General features: G+C 52.6%; 1 protein-coding gene across 1 annotated transcript in view; it reads right to left on the bottom strand.

Moving 5' to 3' along the window:
* Positions 1 to 18,098, bottom strand: part of LOC121275206 (suppressor of tumorigenicity 14 protein homolog) — a gene marked incomplete at its 3' end in the record, with an annotated part of 67,534 nt that overhangs the window by 21,325 nt on the left and 28,111 nt on the right. The window contains exons 4-7 of the mRNA XM_041182631.1: positions 8,875 to 8,945; positions 7,174 to 7,352; positions 5,258 to 5,293; positions 1,472 to 1,703 (exon numbers count right to left, since the gene is read on the bottom strand). Of these exons, the coding sequence (XP_041038565.1) occupies positions 1,472 to 1,703; positions 5,258 to 5,293; positions 7,174 to 7,352; positions 8,875 to 8,945 (518 nt within the window). The remainder of the gene's footprint in view (positions 1 to 1,471; positions 1,704 to 5,257; positions 5,294 to 7,173; positions 7,353 to 8,874; positions 8,946 to 18,098) is intronic.

The raw sequence follows: 18,098 nt of genomic DNA, 5'->3' as shown, positions 1-18,098 counted from the left end.
GAGAAAGTAAGAGAGACACACAGAGAGAGACAGTAAGAGAGAGAAAGTAAGAGAGACACAGGGAGACACACAGAGAGACACACAGAGAGAGACACAGAGAGAGACACAGAGAGAGACACAGAGAGAGACACAAAGAGAGACACAAAGAGAGACACAAAGAGAGACACAAAGAGACACAGAGAGACATAGAGAGACATAGAGAGACATAGAGAGACAGAGAGACACAGAGAGACACACAGAGAGAGACAGTAAGAGAGAGAAAGTAAGAGAGAGAAAGTAAGAGAGAGAAAGTAAGAGACACACAGAGAGACACACAGAGAGACAGTAAGAGAGACACACAGTGAGAGACAGTAAGAGAGAGAACGTAAGAGAGACACAGGGAGACACACAGAGAGACACACAGAGAGAGACACAGAGAGAGACACAGAGAGAGACACAGAGAGAGACACAGAGAGAGACACAGGGAGAGACACAGGGAGAGACACAGGGAGACACAGAGTGAGAGACACAGGGAGACACAGAGTGAGAGACACAGAGCGAGAGACACAGACAGAGACACAGACAGAGACACAGACAGAGACACAGACAGAGACACAGACAGAGACACAGACAGAGACACAGACAGAGCGAGGATTGAGGGAGCACGAGGCGGAGGGAGGGTGAGTTGGAGAGAGTAAATTATGATTCAGCCAACAGTCTAACATCAGAGGGTAAACCCTGAAGCCAAAACGAATCAGAGAGAATTATCACATAAGACTCAGCTCATGTATTGTGAATTCCCTGATCCATACACTCATAAAGACTCAGGACAGGTACAGCACGGGGTTAGATAAAGAGTAAATCTCCCTCCACACTGTCCCCATCAAACACTCCCAGGACAGGTACAGCACGGGGTTAGATACAGAGTAAATCTCACTCTCTACTGTCCCCATCAAACACTCCCAGGACAGGTACAGCACGGGGTTAGATACAGAGTAAATCTCCCTCTACACTGTCCCCATCAAACACTCCCAGGACAGGTACAGCACGGGGTTAGATACAGAGTAAATCTCCCTCTACACTGTCCCCATCAAACACTCCCAGGACAGGTACAGCACGGGGTTAGATACAGAGTAAATCTCCCTCCACACTGTCCCCATCAAACACTCCCAGGACAGGTACAGCACGGGGTTAGATACAGAGTAAAACTCCCTCCACACTGTCCCCATCAAACACTCCCAGGACAGGTATAGCACGGGGTTAGATACAGAGTAAAACTCCCTCCACACTGTCCCCATCAAACACTCCCAGGACAGGTATAGCACGGGGTTAAGAGTAAACCTCCCTCTACACTGTCCCCATCAAACACTCCCAGGACAGGTACAGCACGGGGTTAGATACAGAGTAAAGATCCCTCTACACCGTCCCCATCAAACACTCCCAGGACAGGTACAGCACGGGGTTAGATGTGGAACACATGGTGACCGCTTACTTGGTGATGACATCATCCTCTGCCGGGCTCAGCGAATCGTGAACCATGACGAAATCATTGCCACAGTCATCGTCAGTGTTGAAGTCCAGGAATTCGAGATAGATGACGTGATCTCTTGTCGCTCGTAGGATCCACTGGCAATGAATGTTGTTGGGATATCCGTCTTTGTTATATCCCGGAGAGGTGAATGTCATGTCTGTGTCCTTTGCATGGAAAGTGTGATAACAGGCTCCTGTGGATATACCATACAGAGCATTAAAAAATCCACCCAGCAGAACAGGTGTCCAACTGTGAGTGAGAGAACGAGAGATAGAGAGAGAGACAGGCCGATAGGGAGAGAGACAGGCCGATAGGGAGGGAGACAGGCCGATAGGGAGGGAGACAGGCCGATAGGGAGGGAGACAGGCCGATAGGGAGGGAGACAGGCCGATAGGGAGGGAGACAGGCCGATAGGGAGGGAGACAGGCCGATAGGGAGGGAGACAGGCCGATAGGGAGGGAGACAGGCCGATAGGGAGGGAGACAGGCCGATAGGGAGGGAGACAGGCCGATAGGGAGGGAGACAGACCGATAGGGAGGGAGACAGGCCGATAGGGAGAGAGACAGGCCGATAGGGAGAGAGACAGGCCGATAGGGAGAGAGACAGGCCGATAGGGAGAGAGACAGGCCGATAGGGAGAGAGACAGGCCGATAGGGAGGGAGACAGGCCGATAGGGAGGGAGACAGGCCGATAGGGAGGGAGACAGGCCGATAGGGAGGGAGACAGGCCGATAGGGAGGGAGACAGGCCGATAGGGAGAGAGACAACCGATAGGGAGAGAGACAGGCCGATAGGGAGGGAGACAGGCCGATAGGGAGGGAGACAGGCCGATAGGGAGGGAGACAGGCCGATAGGGAGGGAGACAGGCCGATAGGGAGAGAGACAGGCCGATAGGGAGGGAGACAGACCGATAGGGAGAGAGACAGGCCGATAGGGAGAGAGACAGGCCGATAGGGAGAGAGACAGGCCGATAGGGAGAGAGACAGGCCGATAGGGAGAGAGACAGGCCGATAGGGAGGGAGACAGGCCGATAGGGAGGGAGACAGGCCGATAGGGAGGGAGACAGGCCGATAGGGAGGGAGACAGGCCGATAGGGAGGGAGACAGGCCGATAGGGAGGGAGACAGGCCGATAGGGAGGGAGACAGACCGATAGGGAGGGAGACAGGCCGATAGGGAGAGAGACAGGCCGATAGGGAGAGAGACAGGCCGATAGGGAGAGAGACAGACCGATAGGGAGGGAGACAGGCCGATAGGGAGGGAGACAGGCCGATAGGGAGAGAGACAGGCCGATAGGGAGAGAGACAGGCCGATAGGGAGGGAGACAGGCCGATAGGGAGAGAGACAGACCGATAGGGAGGGAGACAGGCCGATAGGGAGAGAGACAGGCCGATAGGGAGGGAGACAGGCCGATAGGGAGGGAGACAGGCCGATAGGGAGGGAGACAGGCCGATAGGGAGAGAGACAGACCGATAGGGAGGGAGACAGACCGATAGGGAGGGAGACAGGCCGATAGGGAGAGAGACAGGCCGATAGGGAGAGAGACAGGCCGATAGGGAGGGAGACAGGCCGATAGGGAGGGAGACAGGCCGATAGGGAGAGAGACAGGCCGATAGGGAGGGAGACAGGCCGATAGGGAGAGAGACAACCGATAGGGAGAGAGACAGGCCGATAGGGAGGGAGACAGGCCGATAGGGAGGGAGACAGGCCGATAGGGAGGGAGACAGGCCGATAGGGAGAGAGACAGGCCGATAGGGAGGGAGACAGACCGATAGGGAGAGAGACAGGCCGATAGGGAGAGAGACAGGCCGATAGGGAGAGAGACAGGCCGATAGGGAGAGAGACAGGCCGATAGGGAGAGAGACAGGCCGATAGGGAGGGAGACAGGCCGATAGGGAGGGAGACAGGCCGATAGGGAGGGAGACAGGCCGATAGGGAGGGAGACAGGCCGATAGGGAGGGAGACAGACCGATAGGGAGGGAGACAGGCCGATAGGGAGAGAGACAGGCCGATAGGGAGAGAGACAGGCCGATAGGGAGAGAGACAGGCCGATAGGGAGGGAGACAGGCCGATAGGGAGAGAGACAGGCCGATAGGGAGGGAGACAGGCCGATAGGGAGGGAGACAGGCCGATAGGGAGAGAGTCAGGCCGATAGGGAGGGAGACAGGCCGATAGGGAGAGAGACAACCGATAGGGAGGGAGACAGGCCGATAGGGAGAGAGACAGGCCGATAGGGAGGGAGACAGGCCGATAGGGAGGGAGACAGGCCGATAGGGAGGGAGACAGGCCGATAGGGAGGGAGACAGGCCGATAGGGAGGGAGACAGGCCGATAGGGAGAGAGACAGGCCGATAGGGAGGGAGACAGACCGATAGGGAGAGAGACAGGCCGATAGGGAGAGAGACAGGCCGATAGGGAGGGAGACAGGCCGATAGGGAGGGAGACAGGCCGATAGGGAGGGAGACAGGCCGATAGGGAGGGAGACAGGCCGATAGGGAGGGAGACAGGCCGATAGGGAGGGAGACAGGCCGATAGGGAGGGAGACAGGCCGATAGGGAGGGAGACAGGCCGATAGGGAGGGAGACAGGCCGATAGGGAGGGAGACAGACCGATAGGGAGGGAGACAGGCCGATAGGGAGAGAGACAGGCCGATAGGGAGGGAGACAGGCCGATAGGGAGGGAGACAGGCCGATAGGGAGGGAGACAGGCCGATAGGGAGGGAGACAGACCGATAGGGAGGGAGACAGGCCGATAGGGAGGGAGACAGGCCGATAGGGAGAGAGACAGGCCGATAGGGAGAGAGACAGGCCGATAGGGAGAGAGACAGGCCGATAGGGAGGGAGACACGTGGAGAGAGAGAAAGGGAGGGTGAGACAGACATGCGCGAGAGGGTGAGCCGGGGGGAGAGAGAGGGAGAGCTGGGGGGGGAGAGAGGGAGAGCTGGGGGGGGAGAGAGGGAGAGCTGGGGGGGGAGAGAGGGAGAGCGGTGGCGGGGGGAGAGAGAGAGCGGGAGGGGGGAGAGAGGGAGAGCGGGGGGGGGGAGAGGGAGAGCGGTGGCGGGGGGAGAGAGAGAGCGGGAGGGGGGAGAGAGGGAGAGCGGGGGGGTGGAGAGAGGGAGAGCTGGGGGGGGGAGAGAGAGAGAGCGGGGGTGGGAGAGAGGGAGAGCGGGGGGGTGGGAGAGAGGGAGAGCGGGGGGGTGGAGAGAGGGAGAGCGGGGGTGGGAGAGAGGGAGAGCGGGGGTGGGAGAGAGGGTGAGCGGGGGTGGAGAGAGGGTGAGCGGGGGGGGGGGAGAGAGGGAGAGCGTGGGGCGGGGGGGTGAAGAGGGAGAGCGGGGGGCTGGGAGAGAGGGAGAGCAGATGAGGGGAGAGAGGGAGAGCGGGGGGTGGGAGAGAGGGTGAGTGGGGGGGGAAGAGGGAGAGCGGGCACCGGGAGGAAAACACGGCCCAAAAGAAAGAAATGGCATCGGAGAAACAGACCGAAGGCGAAGAGCTGGACAGACAGACGAGGGGAGACAGATGGACAGATAGGTTATTGCTGACAGACAGACAGGGGGAGACAGACAGACGGGGGGAGACGAACTGTTAAACAGACGTGGGTGAGACTTACGTACAGACAAGGTGAGACAGACAGCCGGACGGGGGGACAGACAAGACAAACGGGCGGGGGGATAGACAGACAAACATGCAGAGGGAGACAGGCAGTAGGGGATGGGAGAGGAGAGGGGCAGATCAGGAAAACAGGCAGGACTTACTCTCTTCAGGGTTCATCACCAGCTTCGAGTTAGCAACTGGGGAAGGAATTCAAGAAAGAGTTAAATATTTAAATATAATCACCCCAGTGAGAGTCAGTGTGTGTGGGACCCGTAAACCAGTGAGGGTCAGTGTGTGTGGGACCCGTACCCCAGTGAGAGTCAGTGTGTGTGGGACCCGTACCCCAGTGAGAGTCAGTCTGTGTGGGACCCGTACCCCAGTGAGAGTCAGTGTGTGTGGGACCCGTACCCCAGTGAGAGTCAGTGTTTGTGGGTCCTGTACCCCAGTGAGAGTAAGTGTGTGTGGGACACGTATTTCTGTGAGAGTCAGTGTGTGTGGCTCCGTACCCCAGTGAGAGTCAGTCTGTGTGGGACCCGTACCCCAGTGAGAGTCAGTGTTTGTGGGTCCTGTACCCCAGTGAGAGTAAGTGTGTGTGGGACACGTATTTCTGTGAGAGTCAGTGTGTGTGGCTCCGTACCCCAGTGAGAGTCGGTGTGTGTGGGACCCGTATCCCAGTGAGGGTCAGTGTGTGTGGGACCCGTACCCCAGCGAGAGTCAGTGTGTGTGGGACCCGTATCCCAGTGAGGGTCAGTGTGTGTGGGACCCGTACACCAGTGAGAGTCAGTGTGTGTGGGACCCGTACCCCAGTGAGAGTCAGTGTGTGTGGGACCCGTACCCCAGTGAGAGTCAGTGTGTGTGGGACCCGTAAACCAGTGAGAGTCAGTGTGTGTGGGACCCGTACCCCAGTGAGAGTCAGTGTGTGTGGGACCCGTACCCCAGTGAGAGTCAGTGTTTGTGGGTCCTGTACCCCAGTGAGAGTAAGTGTGTGTGGGACACGTATTTCTGTGAGAGTCAGTGTGTGTGGCTCCGTACCCCAGTGAGAGTCGGTGTGTGTGGGACCCGTATCCCAGTGAGGGTCAGTGTGTGTGGGACCCGTACCCCAGCGAGAGTCAGTGTGTGTGGGACCCGTATCCCAGTGAGGGTCAGTGTGTGTGGGACCCGTACCCCAGTGAGAGTCAGTGTGTGTGGGACCCGTACCCCAGTGAGAGTCAGTGTGTGTGGGACCCATACCCAGTGAGAGTCAGTGTGTGTGGGACCCGTACCCCAGTGAGGGTCAGTGTGTGTGGGACCCGTACCCCAGTGAGGGTCAGTGTGTGTGGGACCCGTACCCCAGTGAGGGTCAGTGTGTGTGGGACCTGTACCCCAGTGAGAGTCAGTGTGTGTGGGACCCGTACCCCAGTGAGAGTCAGTGTGTGTGGGACCCGTACCCCAGTGAGAGTCAGTGAGTTTGGGACCCGTACCCCAGTGAGTGTCCCTGTGTGTGGGACCCGTACCCCAGTGAGAGTCAGTGTGTGTGGGACCCGTAAACCAGTGAGAGTCAGTGTGTGTGGGACCCGTATCTCAGTGAGATTCAGTGTGTGTGTGGGACCCGTACCCCAGTGAGAGTCAGTGTGTGTGGGACCCGTATCCCAGTGAGAGTCAGTGTGTGTGTGGGACACGTATCCCAGTGAGAGTCAGTGTGTGTGTGGGACACGTACCCCAGTGAGAGTCAGTGTGTGTGGGACCTGTACCCACTGAGAGTCAGTGTGTGTGGGACCCGTACCCCAGTGAGAGTCAGTATGTGAGGGACCCGTACCCCAGTGAGAATCAGTGTGTCTGGGACCTGTACCCCAGTGAGAATCAGTGTGTCTGGGACCCATACCCAGTGAGAGTCAGTGTGTGTGGGACCCGTACCCCAGTGAGGGTCAGTGTGTGTGGGACCCGTACCCCAGTGAGGGTCAGTGTGTGTGGGACCCGTACCCCACTGAGAGTCAGTGTGTGTGGGACCCGTACCCCAGTGAGAGTCAGTGTGTGTGGGACGTGTACCGCGGTGGGAGTTAGTTCGGGTGCTGGTACAGCTGTCGATCTGTATACTCACGGGAAGATGTCACTGCGGTGATGGTCACATCGGTGAGTAGTTGTGATCGGCGAACTTGTTGAACAGTCTGCCGCAGGCTCCCAGTCAGCGCATCCTCACGGAACTTGGGAAGCACATCCTGATTTTCCGGAGGTATCTCGAATTGGGCGTAGTAATAAACCTTCAGGTCAGGGCCATCACTAACAGAGGGAGACACACACCGGGGAATGGGGGTTACATTTCACCTCCAGAGGACTGCCCCAAGATTCACAGCCAGCGAAGCAGCTTTTACTTTTTTGGAAGCGAGGTCACTGTTGTAATGTAGGAAATGCAGCAGCCAATTTGGGCACAGCAAGATCCCACAAACAGCAATGTGTTTGGGGGATCCATTTTGTCCCCAGGACATCAAGGAGATCTCCCTCCCTCCCACCCATCCCCCCACCCGACCCCGATCTTCTCCCAAATAGTGGCCGTGGGATCTTTTACACCCACCTGAGAGAGCAGAAGGGACGTCGGTTTAATGTCTCATCTGAAAGGCTCACCCTCTGACAGTGCAGCACTCCCTCAGTACTGACCCTCTGACAGTGCAGCACTCCCTCAGTACTGACCCTCTGACAGTGCAGCACTCCCTCAGTACTGACCCTCTGACAGTGCAGCACTCCCTCAGTACTGCCCCTCCGACAGTGCGGCACTCCCTCAGTACTGACCCTCTGACAGTGCAGCACTCCCTCAGTACTGACCCTCTGACAGTGCAGCACTCCCTCAGTACTGTCCCTGCGACAGTGCAGCACTCCCTCAGTACTGACCCTCCGACAGTGCAGCACTCCCTCAGTACTGTCCCTGCGACAGTGCAGCACTCCCTCAGTACTGACCCTCCGACAGTGCGGCACTCCCTCAGTACTGACCCTCCGACAGTGCGGCACTCCCTCAGTACTGACCCTCCGACAGTGCGGCACTCCCTCAGTACTGACCCTCCGACAGTGCAGCACTCCCTCAGTACTGACCCTCCGACAGTGCGGCACTCCCTCAGTACCAACACTCCGACAGTGCAGCACTCCCTCAGTACTGACCCTCTGACAGTGCAGCACTCCCTCAGTACTGGCCCTCCAACAGTGCAGCTCTCCCTCAGTACTGACCCTCTGACAGTGCAGCACTCCCTCAGTACTGACCCTCCGACAGTGCGGCACTCCCTCAGTACCAACACTCCGACAGTGCAGCACTCCCTCAGTACTGACCCTCTGACAGTGCAGCACTCCCTCAGTACTGGCCCTCCAACAGTGCAGCTCTCCCTCAGTACTGACCCTCTGACAGTGCAGCACTCCCTCAGTACCGACCCTCTGACAGTGCAGCACTCCCTCAGTACTGACCCTCTGACATTGCGGCACTCACTCAGTACTGACCTTCTGACAGTGCAGCACTCCCTCAGTGCTGACCCTCTGACAGTGCGGCACTCCCTCAGTACTGAGCCCCCGACAGTGCAGCTCTCCCTCGGTACTGACCCTCCGACAGTGCGGCACTCCCTCAGTACTGACCCTCTGACAGTGCAGCACTCCCTCAGTACTGACCCTCCAACAGTGCAGCACTCCCTCAGTACTGGCACTGGGAATATCAGCCTGGATTTTGTGCTCCAGTATCAGGATTGGAATCTTGAACTGACAACCGCTTTATCCAGAACCAGAGGAGCCTCCTGCTGATCAACCCCCAGCCCAATTCCCTCCTTACCTGTAGTCAAACACACGCGATGTCACAAAAAATGAGGAGAGTTCAGGTACTTTCCTACAAGAGGCATTAATCTGCAACAAGGAACAGAACAGCATTCACCATTAGAGGCCCCATGTTACAGTGCATTACACACACACACACACACACACACACACACACACAGAGACACACACACACACACACACAGACACACACTGACTGTCCATTACATGCTGACACACAGTATTACAGTCCAACACGCACTATCACACATAGTGTTATAGTCCATTTCATACAGTAAGGAACATATCTTATTATTTTCTGTTAGACTGTGGATTAGAATTACAATGGCTACAGTCTGAAAGACATGTCTACTGGAACAGGATGAGAGATATATACAATGCTGCAGTCCTGGAACAGTGTGCCTCATGAAAGACAGGATGGTGCCATAAAGGAGTCCTGGACCAAGGGAGCTGCCTGACAACAGCATTTTAATTGGCTCCTGACTAGGTGACCAAGGTTTTGTGTGAGAGCAAATAAACTCCTAGCCTGAAAGGAAAAAGACCTAAAACCTCTCTCTCCTGTGTGTGTCAGGTTCCAGTAATTCTACAATAATAGCGAGCTGGCTTTTTCTCCACATCTCTCTATAACCTGCTCTCTCTCTGAAAACACCTGTCAAGAGGAAAAGGGGAAAATCACTGTTAGAGACACTGAAAGGGTAAAGGCTCAACCAGTGAACTAAAGACTGAAAGTGCTGGAAAGACACCTCATGTCATCAATAAAGAACTGAAAGGAATCTGGGAGACATCGATCAAAATCAACCCATCGAATCCTGTACTCTGGGATTGGTGCAATTGAACTGTTTTATCCTACCCTTAAAATCCATGTTTTTCTGTGAATTTAATATTTATATATTTAAGGATTTAAGAATTTAAGGATTTAAGAAGGAGGTGGAGTTTAAATTATAGAGTTAGAAGTTAGCAGTTCATATTTCTTTCTTTTGTCGCTAGTTAAAGACAATTTGTTCAATAAACAGTTAAGTTTACAAACCCGGTGCTCGTATTCTGTTAACCCGAAATTAAACAGTTAGGTGGAATCGGGGGATTCTGGTGGTTTGATCAAACCTGTCCACATTTGTCACATCTCAGGGAGGAGTGGGGCTCGATGTTACAGTCCAGTGTCCCCTGTGATTCCTGACAAATCTTGGGGGCTCAAACGAGATATGTTGGAACAAAAGACCAGGACGATTGGGGTGTGGATTTAGTAAGTAATAAAAGACGGAAGGAAGCAAATATAAGATGGCACAGGAAAATGCTAGAGATTTCCTGCAAGTGGGAGAGAGTTCCCTGACAATTTCACCAGGGATCCCAAAAGCCCGGTTCATCGAAATGGCAAGTGAACTAGGAGTGGGATTGCCTGCCAAAGCTATGGAGGCAGAGATAATCGAAGAGGTGGCACAGGATTTAAAACGCGAAGGAATAGCCGAGAGACTGAGTTCTCCAAGGGGTGGTACATTGGAATGGGCTCGAATTCAGTTGCATGTTAAAAAAAACCTGGAACTAGAAGCAGTAGAAACAGGAAAGGAAAGAGCGAGAGTATTCCGAAGGGAAGTAGAAATGGCGAGGTCAGAAATGGAGAACCATAAACTGGAACAGGAAAGAACAGGAAGAGTAAAAGAGAGAAAATTCCACTTTAAAATGCTGGCAGCTAAAAGAGAGAGGCCAGTAGGTGAGACAGGACTTATTTCCAGATCTCCCCAGTGGGGGAGATGTTTAACTTGGTACAAGCCCTTCCAAGGATTGAGGAAAGGGGTGTTGAAGGACGTTTGACATCGTTTGAGAAGACAGCTAAGCAGGTGAGCGGGCCAAAAGAAGCCTGGGCAATGCCAGGGGGGAGTAAATTGACAGGTAGAGCACAGGAAGTTTATGCTTCACTGTCAGAGGAGGTTTCTCGGGGAGTGGAAAAGAGCTTTGAAATTTAAGGAAACAGCCAGGGCAAACTTACCATGAATCTGAGAGGAATAAGCAAAGTAATTTTGAAAGGTGGATACGGGCATTGGGATTTGAAACTACATATGAGGGTGTCAGAGGGACCATTATCTTGGAAGAGTGTAAAAGCCCATTATCGTCTGTAATAAGAACCCATGTTAAAGACCAAAAGAGTTACAACTGCTGGACACTGTCAGATTCCATTACACACTGGAGTAACACAGTGTCACAGTCCATTACACACTGGGGTACACACACTGTCACATTCCATTATACACTGGGGTACACACAGTGTCACAGTCCATTACACACTGGGGTACACACACTGTCACATTCCATTATACACTGGGGTACACACAGTGTCACATTCCATTACGCATTGGGGTACACACAGTGTCACATTCCATTATACACTGGGGTACACACAGTGTCACAGCCCATGGCAAACTGGGGTACACAAAGCGTCACAGCCCATTACACACTGGGGTACACACAGCGTCACAGTCCATTACACACTGGGGTACACACAGTGTCACAGTCCATTACACGCTGGGGTACACACAGTGTCACAGTCCATTACACACTGGGGTACACACAGTGTCACAGCCCATTACACACTGGGGTACACACAGTGTCACAGCCCATTACACACTGGGGCACACACAGATTCACAGTCCATTACACACTGGGGTACACACTGTGTCACAGTCCATTACACACTGGGGTACACACTGTGTCACAGTCCATTACACACTGGGGTACACACAGTGTTAAAGCCCATTACAATTTGGGGTACACACAGTGTCACATTCCATTACACACTGGGGTACACACAGTGTTAAAGCCCATTACACACTGGGGTACACACAGCGTCACATTCCATTACACACTTGGGTACACGCAGAGTCACAGTCCATTACACACTGGGGTAAACACAGTGTTACAGTCCATTACACACTGGGGAACACACTGTGTGAAATTCCATTACACACTGGGGTACACACAGTGTCACATTCCATTGCACACTGGGGTACTCACTGTGTCACAGTCCATTACACACTGGGGTACTCACAGTGTCACATTCAATTACACAATGGGGTAAACACATGGTCACAGCCCATTACACACTGGGGTACACAAAGTGTCACAGTCCATGGGTCAAAGAGGTACACACAGTGTCACAGCGCATGGAGCACTGGCGTACAGACAGTGTCACAGTCCATTACACACTGGGGTACACACAGCATCACATTTCATTACACACTGGGATACACATAGCGTCACAGTCCATTACACAAAAGGGTACACACAGTGTCACAGTCCTTTACACACTGGGGTACACACAGTGTCACAGCCCATTACACACTGGGGTACACACAGTGTCACAGCCCATTACACACTGGGGCACACACAGATTCACAGTCCATTACACACTGGGGTACACACTGTGTCACAGTCCATTACACACTGGGGTACACACTGTGTCACAGTCCATTACACACTGGGGTACACACTGTGTCACAGTCCATTACACACTGGGGTACACACAGTGTTAAAGCCCATTACAATTTGGGGTACACACAGTGTCACATTCCATTGCACACTGGGGTACTCACTGTGTCACAGTCCATTACACACTGGGGTACTCACAGTGTCACATTCAATTACACAATGGGGTAAACACATGGTCACAGCCCATTACACACTGGGGTACACAAAGTGTCACAGTCCATGGGTCAAAGAGGTACACACAGTGTCACAGCGCATGGAGCACTGGCGTACAGACAGTGTCACAGTCCATTACACACTGGGGTACACACAGCATCACATTTCATTACACACTGGGATACACATAGCGTCACAGTCCATTACACAAAAGGGTACACACAGTGTCACAGTCCTTTACACACTGGGGTACACACAGTGTCACAGCCCATTACACACTGGGGTACACAGTGTCACAGTCCATTACACACTGGGGTACACAGTGTCACAGTCCATTACACACTGGGGTACACACAGCGTCACACTCGATTACACACTGGGGTACACAGAGCGTCAGAGCCCATTATATACTGGGGTACACACAGTGTCACGTCCATTACACTCTGGGTACACACAGTGTCACATTCAATTACACAATGGGGTTCACACATTGTCACAGTCCATTACACACTGGGGTTCTTACAGTGTCACAGTCCATTACACACTGGGATACGCACAGTGTCACATTCCATTACACACTGGGGTACACACAGTGTCACTTTCCATTACAACCTGGGGTACACATAGTTTCACATTACATTAGACACTGGGGTACACACAGTGTCACAGCCATTAAACACTGGGGTAAACCAAGGGTCACTTTCCATGGTGCAACTAGGTGCCCACAGTGTCACAGCACATGGAGCACTAGACTACACACAGTGTCACAGACCATTACACACTGGGGTACACACAGTGTCACAGTCCATTACACACTGGGGTACACACAGTGTCACAGTCCATTACACACTGGGGTACACACAGTGTCACAGTCCATTACACACTGGGGTACACACAGTGTCACAGTCCATTACACACTGGGGTACACACAGTGTCACAGCCCATTACACACTGGGGTACACACAGATTCACAGTCCATTACACACTGGGGTACACACAGATTCACAGTCCATTACACACTGGGGTACACACTGTGTCACAGTCCATTACACACTGGGGTACACACAGTGTTAAAGCCCATTACACACTGGGGTACACACAGTGTCACATTCCATTACACACTGGGGTGCACACAGTGTTAATGCCCATTACACACTGAGGTACACACAGCGTCACATTCCATTACACACTTGGGCACACGCAGAGTCACATTCCATTGCACACTGGGGTACTCACTGTGTCACAGTCCATTACACACTGGGGTACTCACAGTGTCACATTCAGTTACACAATGGGGTAAACACATGGTCACAGTCCATTACACACTGGGGTACACACAGTGTCACAGCCCATTACACACTGGGGTACACAAAGTGTCACAGTCCATGGGTCAAAGAGGTACACACTGTGTCACTGCGCATGGAGCACTGGCGTACAGACAGTGTCACAGTCCATTACACACTGGGGTACACACAGCATCACATTTCATTACACACTGGGATACACATAGCGTCACAGTCCATTACACAAAAGGGTACACACAGTGTCACAGTCCTTTACACACTGGGGTACACACAGTGTCACAGCCCATTACACACTGCGGTAGACAGTGTCACAGTCCATTACACACTGGGGTACACACAGCGTCACATTCGATTACACACTGGGGTACACAGAGCGTCAGAGCCCATTATACACTGGGGTACACACAGTGTCACGTCCATTACACTCTGGGGTAGACACAGTGTCACATTCAATTACACAATGGGGTTCACACATTGTCACAGTCCATTACACACTGGGGTTCTCACAGTGTCACAGCCCATTACACACAGGGGTACACAGAGTGTCACAGCCCATTACACACTGGGATACGCAGAGTGTCACATTCCATTACACACTGGGGTACACACAGTGTCACTTTCCATTACAACCTGGGGTACACATAGTTTCACATTACATTAGACACTGGGGTACACACAGTGTCACAGTCCATTACACACTGGGGTACACACAGCAATACAGCCCATTACAATCTGGGGTGCACACAGTGTCACTGCCTATTACACAGGGGGGTACACACAGTGTCACAGACCATTACACACTGGGGTACACACAGTGTCACAGTCCATTACACACTGGGGTACACACAGCGTCACAGTCCATTACAATCAGGGGTACATACAGTGTCACAGCCCATTACACATGGGGGTACACACAGTGTCACAGACCATTACGCACTGGGGTTCACACAGCTTCACAGCCCATTACACTCTGGGGTACACACAGTGTCACAGCCCATTAAACAGGGGGGTACACACTGTCACACAGCATTACACACTGGGGTACACACAGTGTCACAGTCCATTACACTCTGGGGTACACACAGTGTCACAGCCCATTACACATGGGGGTACACACAGTGTCACAGCCCATTACACATGGGGGTACACACAGTGTCGCAGACCATTACACACTGGGGTACGCACAGTGTCACATTCCTTTACACACTGTGGTACACACTGTTACAGTCCATTACACGCTGGGGTACACACAGCATCACAGCCCATTACACATTGGGGTACACACAGCGTCACAGCCATTAAACACTGGGGTAAACCAAGGGTCACTTTCCATGGTGCAACTAGGTGCCCACAGTGTCACAGCACATGGAGCACTAGACTACACACAGTGTCACAGACCATTACACACTGGGGTACACACAGTGTCACAGTCCATTACACACTGGGGTACACACAGTGTCACAGCCCATTACACACTGGGGTACACACAGTGTCACAGCCCATTACACACTGGGGTACACACAGTGTCACAGCCCATTACACACTGGGGTACACACAGATTCACAGTCCATTACACACTGGGGTACACACAGTGTTAGAGCCCATTACACTTCGGAGTACACACAGTGTCACATTCCAATACACACTGGGGTACACACAGTGTTAAAGCCCATTACAATTTGGGGTACACGCAGAGTCACAGTCCATTACACACTGGGGTAAACACAGTGTTACAGTCCATTACACACTGGGGAACACACAGTGTCACATTCCATTGCACACTGGGGTACTCACTGCGTCACAGTCCATTACACACTGGGGTACTCACAGTGTCACATTCAATTACACAATTGGGTACACACAGTGTCCCAGTCCTTTACACACTGGGGTACACACAGTGTCACATTCCATTACACACTGGGGTACACAGAGCGTCACATTCGATTACACATAGGGGTACACAGAGCGTCAGAGCCTATTATACACTGGGGTACACACAGTGTCACATTCAATTACACAATGGGGTTCACACATTGTCACAGTACATTATACACTGGGGTACACACAGTGTCATGTCCATTACACTCTGGGGTACACACAGTGTCACATTCAATTACACAATGGGGTTCACACATTGTCACAGTCCATTACACACTGGGATACGCACAGTGTCACATTCCATTACACACTGGGGTACACACAGTGTCACTTTCCATTACAACCTGGGGTACACATAGTTTCACATTACATTAGACACTGGGGTACACACAGTGTCACAGTCCATTACACACTGGGGTACACACAACAATACAGCCCATTACACTCTGGGGTACACACAGTGTCACTGCCCATTACACAGGGGGGTACACACAGTGTCACAGACCATTACACACTGGGGTACACAACGTGTCACAGTCCATGGGTCAAAGAGGTACACACAGTGTCACAGCGCATGGAGCACTGGCGTACAGACAGTGTCACAGTCCATTACACACTGGCGTACAGACAGTGTCACAGTCCATTACACACTGGGGTACAAACAGCATCACAGACCATTACACACTAAGGTACACACAGCATCACATTTCATTACACACTGGGATACACATAGCGTCACAGTCCATTACACACTGGGGTACGCACAGTGTCACATTCCTTTACACACTGTGGTACACACTGTTACAGTCCATTACATGCTGGGGTACACACAGCGTCACAGCCCATTACACATTGGGGTACACACAGCGTCACAGCCATTAAACACTGGGGTAAACCAAGGGTCACTTTCCATGGTGCAACTAGGTGCCCACAGTGTCACAGCACATGGAGCACTAGACTACACACAGTGTCACAGACCATTACACACTGGGGTACACACAGTGTCACAGTCCTTTACACACTGGGGTACACACAGTGGCACAGCCCATTACACACTGGGGTACACACAGTGTCACAGCCCATTACACACTGGGGTACACACAGATTCACAGTCCATTACACACTGGGGTACACACTGTGTCACAGTCCATTACACACTGGGGTACACACAGTGTTAGAGCCCATTACACTTCGGAGTACACACAGTGTCACATTCCAATGCACACTGGGGTACACACAGTGTTAAAGCCCATTGCACACTGGGGTAAACACAGTGTCACAGTCCACTATACACTTGGGTACACACAGAGTCACAATCCATTACACACTGGGGTACACACAGTGTCACAGCCCATTACATACTGGGGTACACACAGCTTCACATTCCATTACACACTGGGGTAAACAGAGCGTCACAGTCCATTACACACTAAGGTACACACTGTGTCACAGCCCATTACGCACTGGAGTACACACAGTGTCACGGTCCATTACACACTGGGGTACACACAGTGTCACAGCCCATTACACACTGGGGTACACACAGCGTAACAGCCCATTACACACTGGGGAACACAGAATCACATTTCATTATACACTGGGATACACATAGCGTCACAGTCCATTACACAATTGGGTACACACAGTGTCACAGTCCTTTACACACTGGGGTACACACAGTGTCACATTCCATTACACACTGGGGTACACACAGTGTCACATTCCATTACACACTGGGGTACACAGAGCGTCACATTCGATTACACATAGGGGTACACAGAGCGTCAGAGCCTATTATACACTGGGGTACACACAGTGTCACGTCCATTACACTCTGGGGTACACACAGTGTCACATTCAATTACACAATGGGGTTCACACATTGTCACAGTCCATTATACACTGGGGTACACACAGTGTCACGTCCATTACACTCTGGGGTACACACAGTGTCACATTCAATTACACAATGGGGTTCACACATTGTCACAGTCCATTACACACTGGGATACGCACAGCGTCACATTCCATTACACACTGGGGTACACACAGTGTCACTTTCCATTACAACCTGGGGTACACATAGTTTCACATTACATTAGACACTGGGGTACACACAGTGTCACAGTCCATTACACACTGGGGTACACACAACAATACAGCCCATTACACTCTGGGGTACACACAGTGTCACTGCCCATTACACAGGGGGGTACACACAGTGTCACAGACCATTACACACTGGGGTACACACAGTGTCACAGTCCATTACACACTGGGGTACACACAGCGTCACAGTCCATCACACTCAGGGGTACATACAGTGTCACAGCCCATTACACATGGGGGTACACACAGTGTCACAGCCCATTACACATGGGGGTACACACAGTGTCACAGCCCATTACAC

This window comes from Carcharodon carcharias, unplaced genomic scaffold, assembly GCF_017639515.1.
Source record: "Carcharodon carcharias isolate sCarCar2 unplaced genomic scaffold, sCarCar2.pri scaffold_850_ctg1, whole genome shotgun sequence".
In the NCBI taxonomy this organism is placed as follows: Eukaryota; Metazoa; Chordata; class Chondrichthyes; order Lamniformes; family Lamnidae; genus Carcharodon; species Carcharodon carcharias.
The sequence above is the reverse complement of the archived record's forward strand: the minus strand, read 5'-3'. Positions and strand labels throughout refer to the sequence as shown.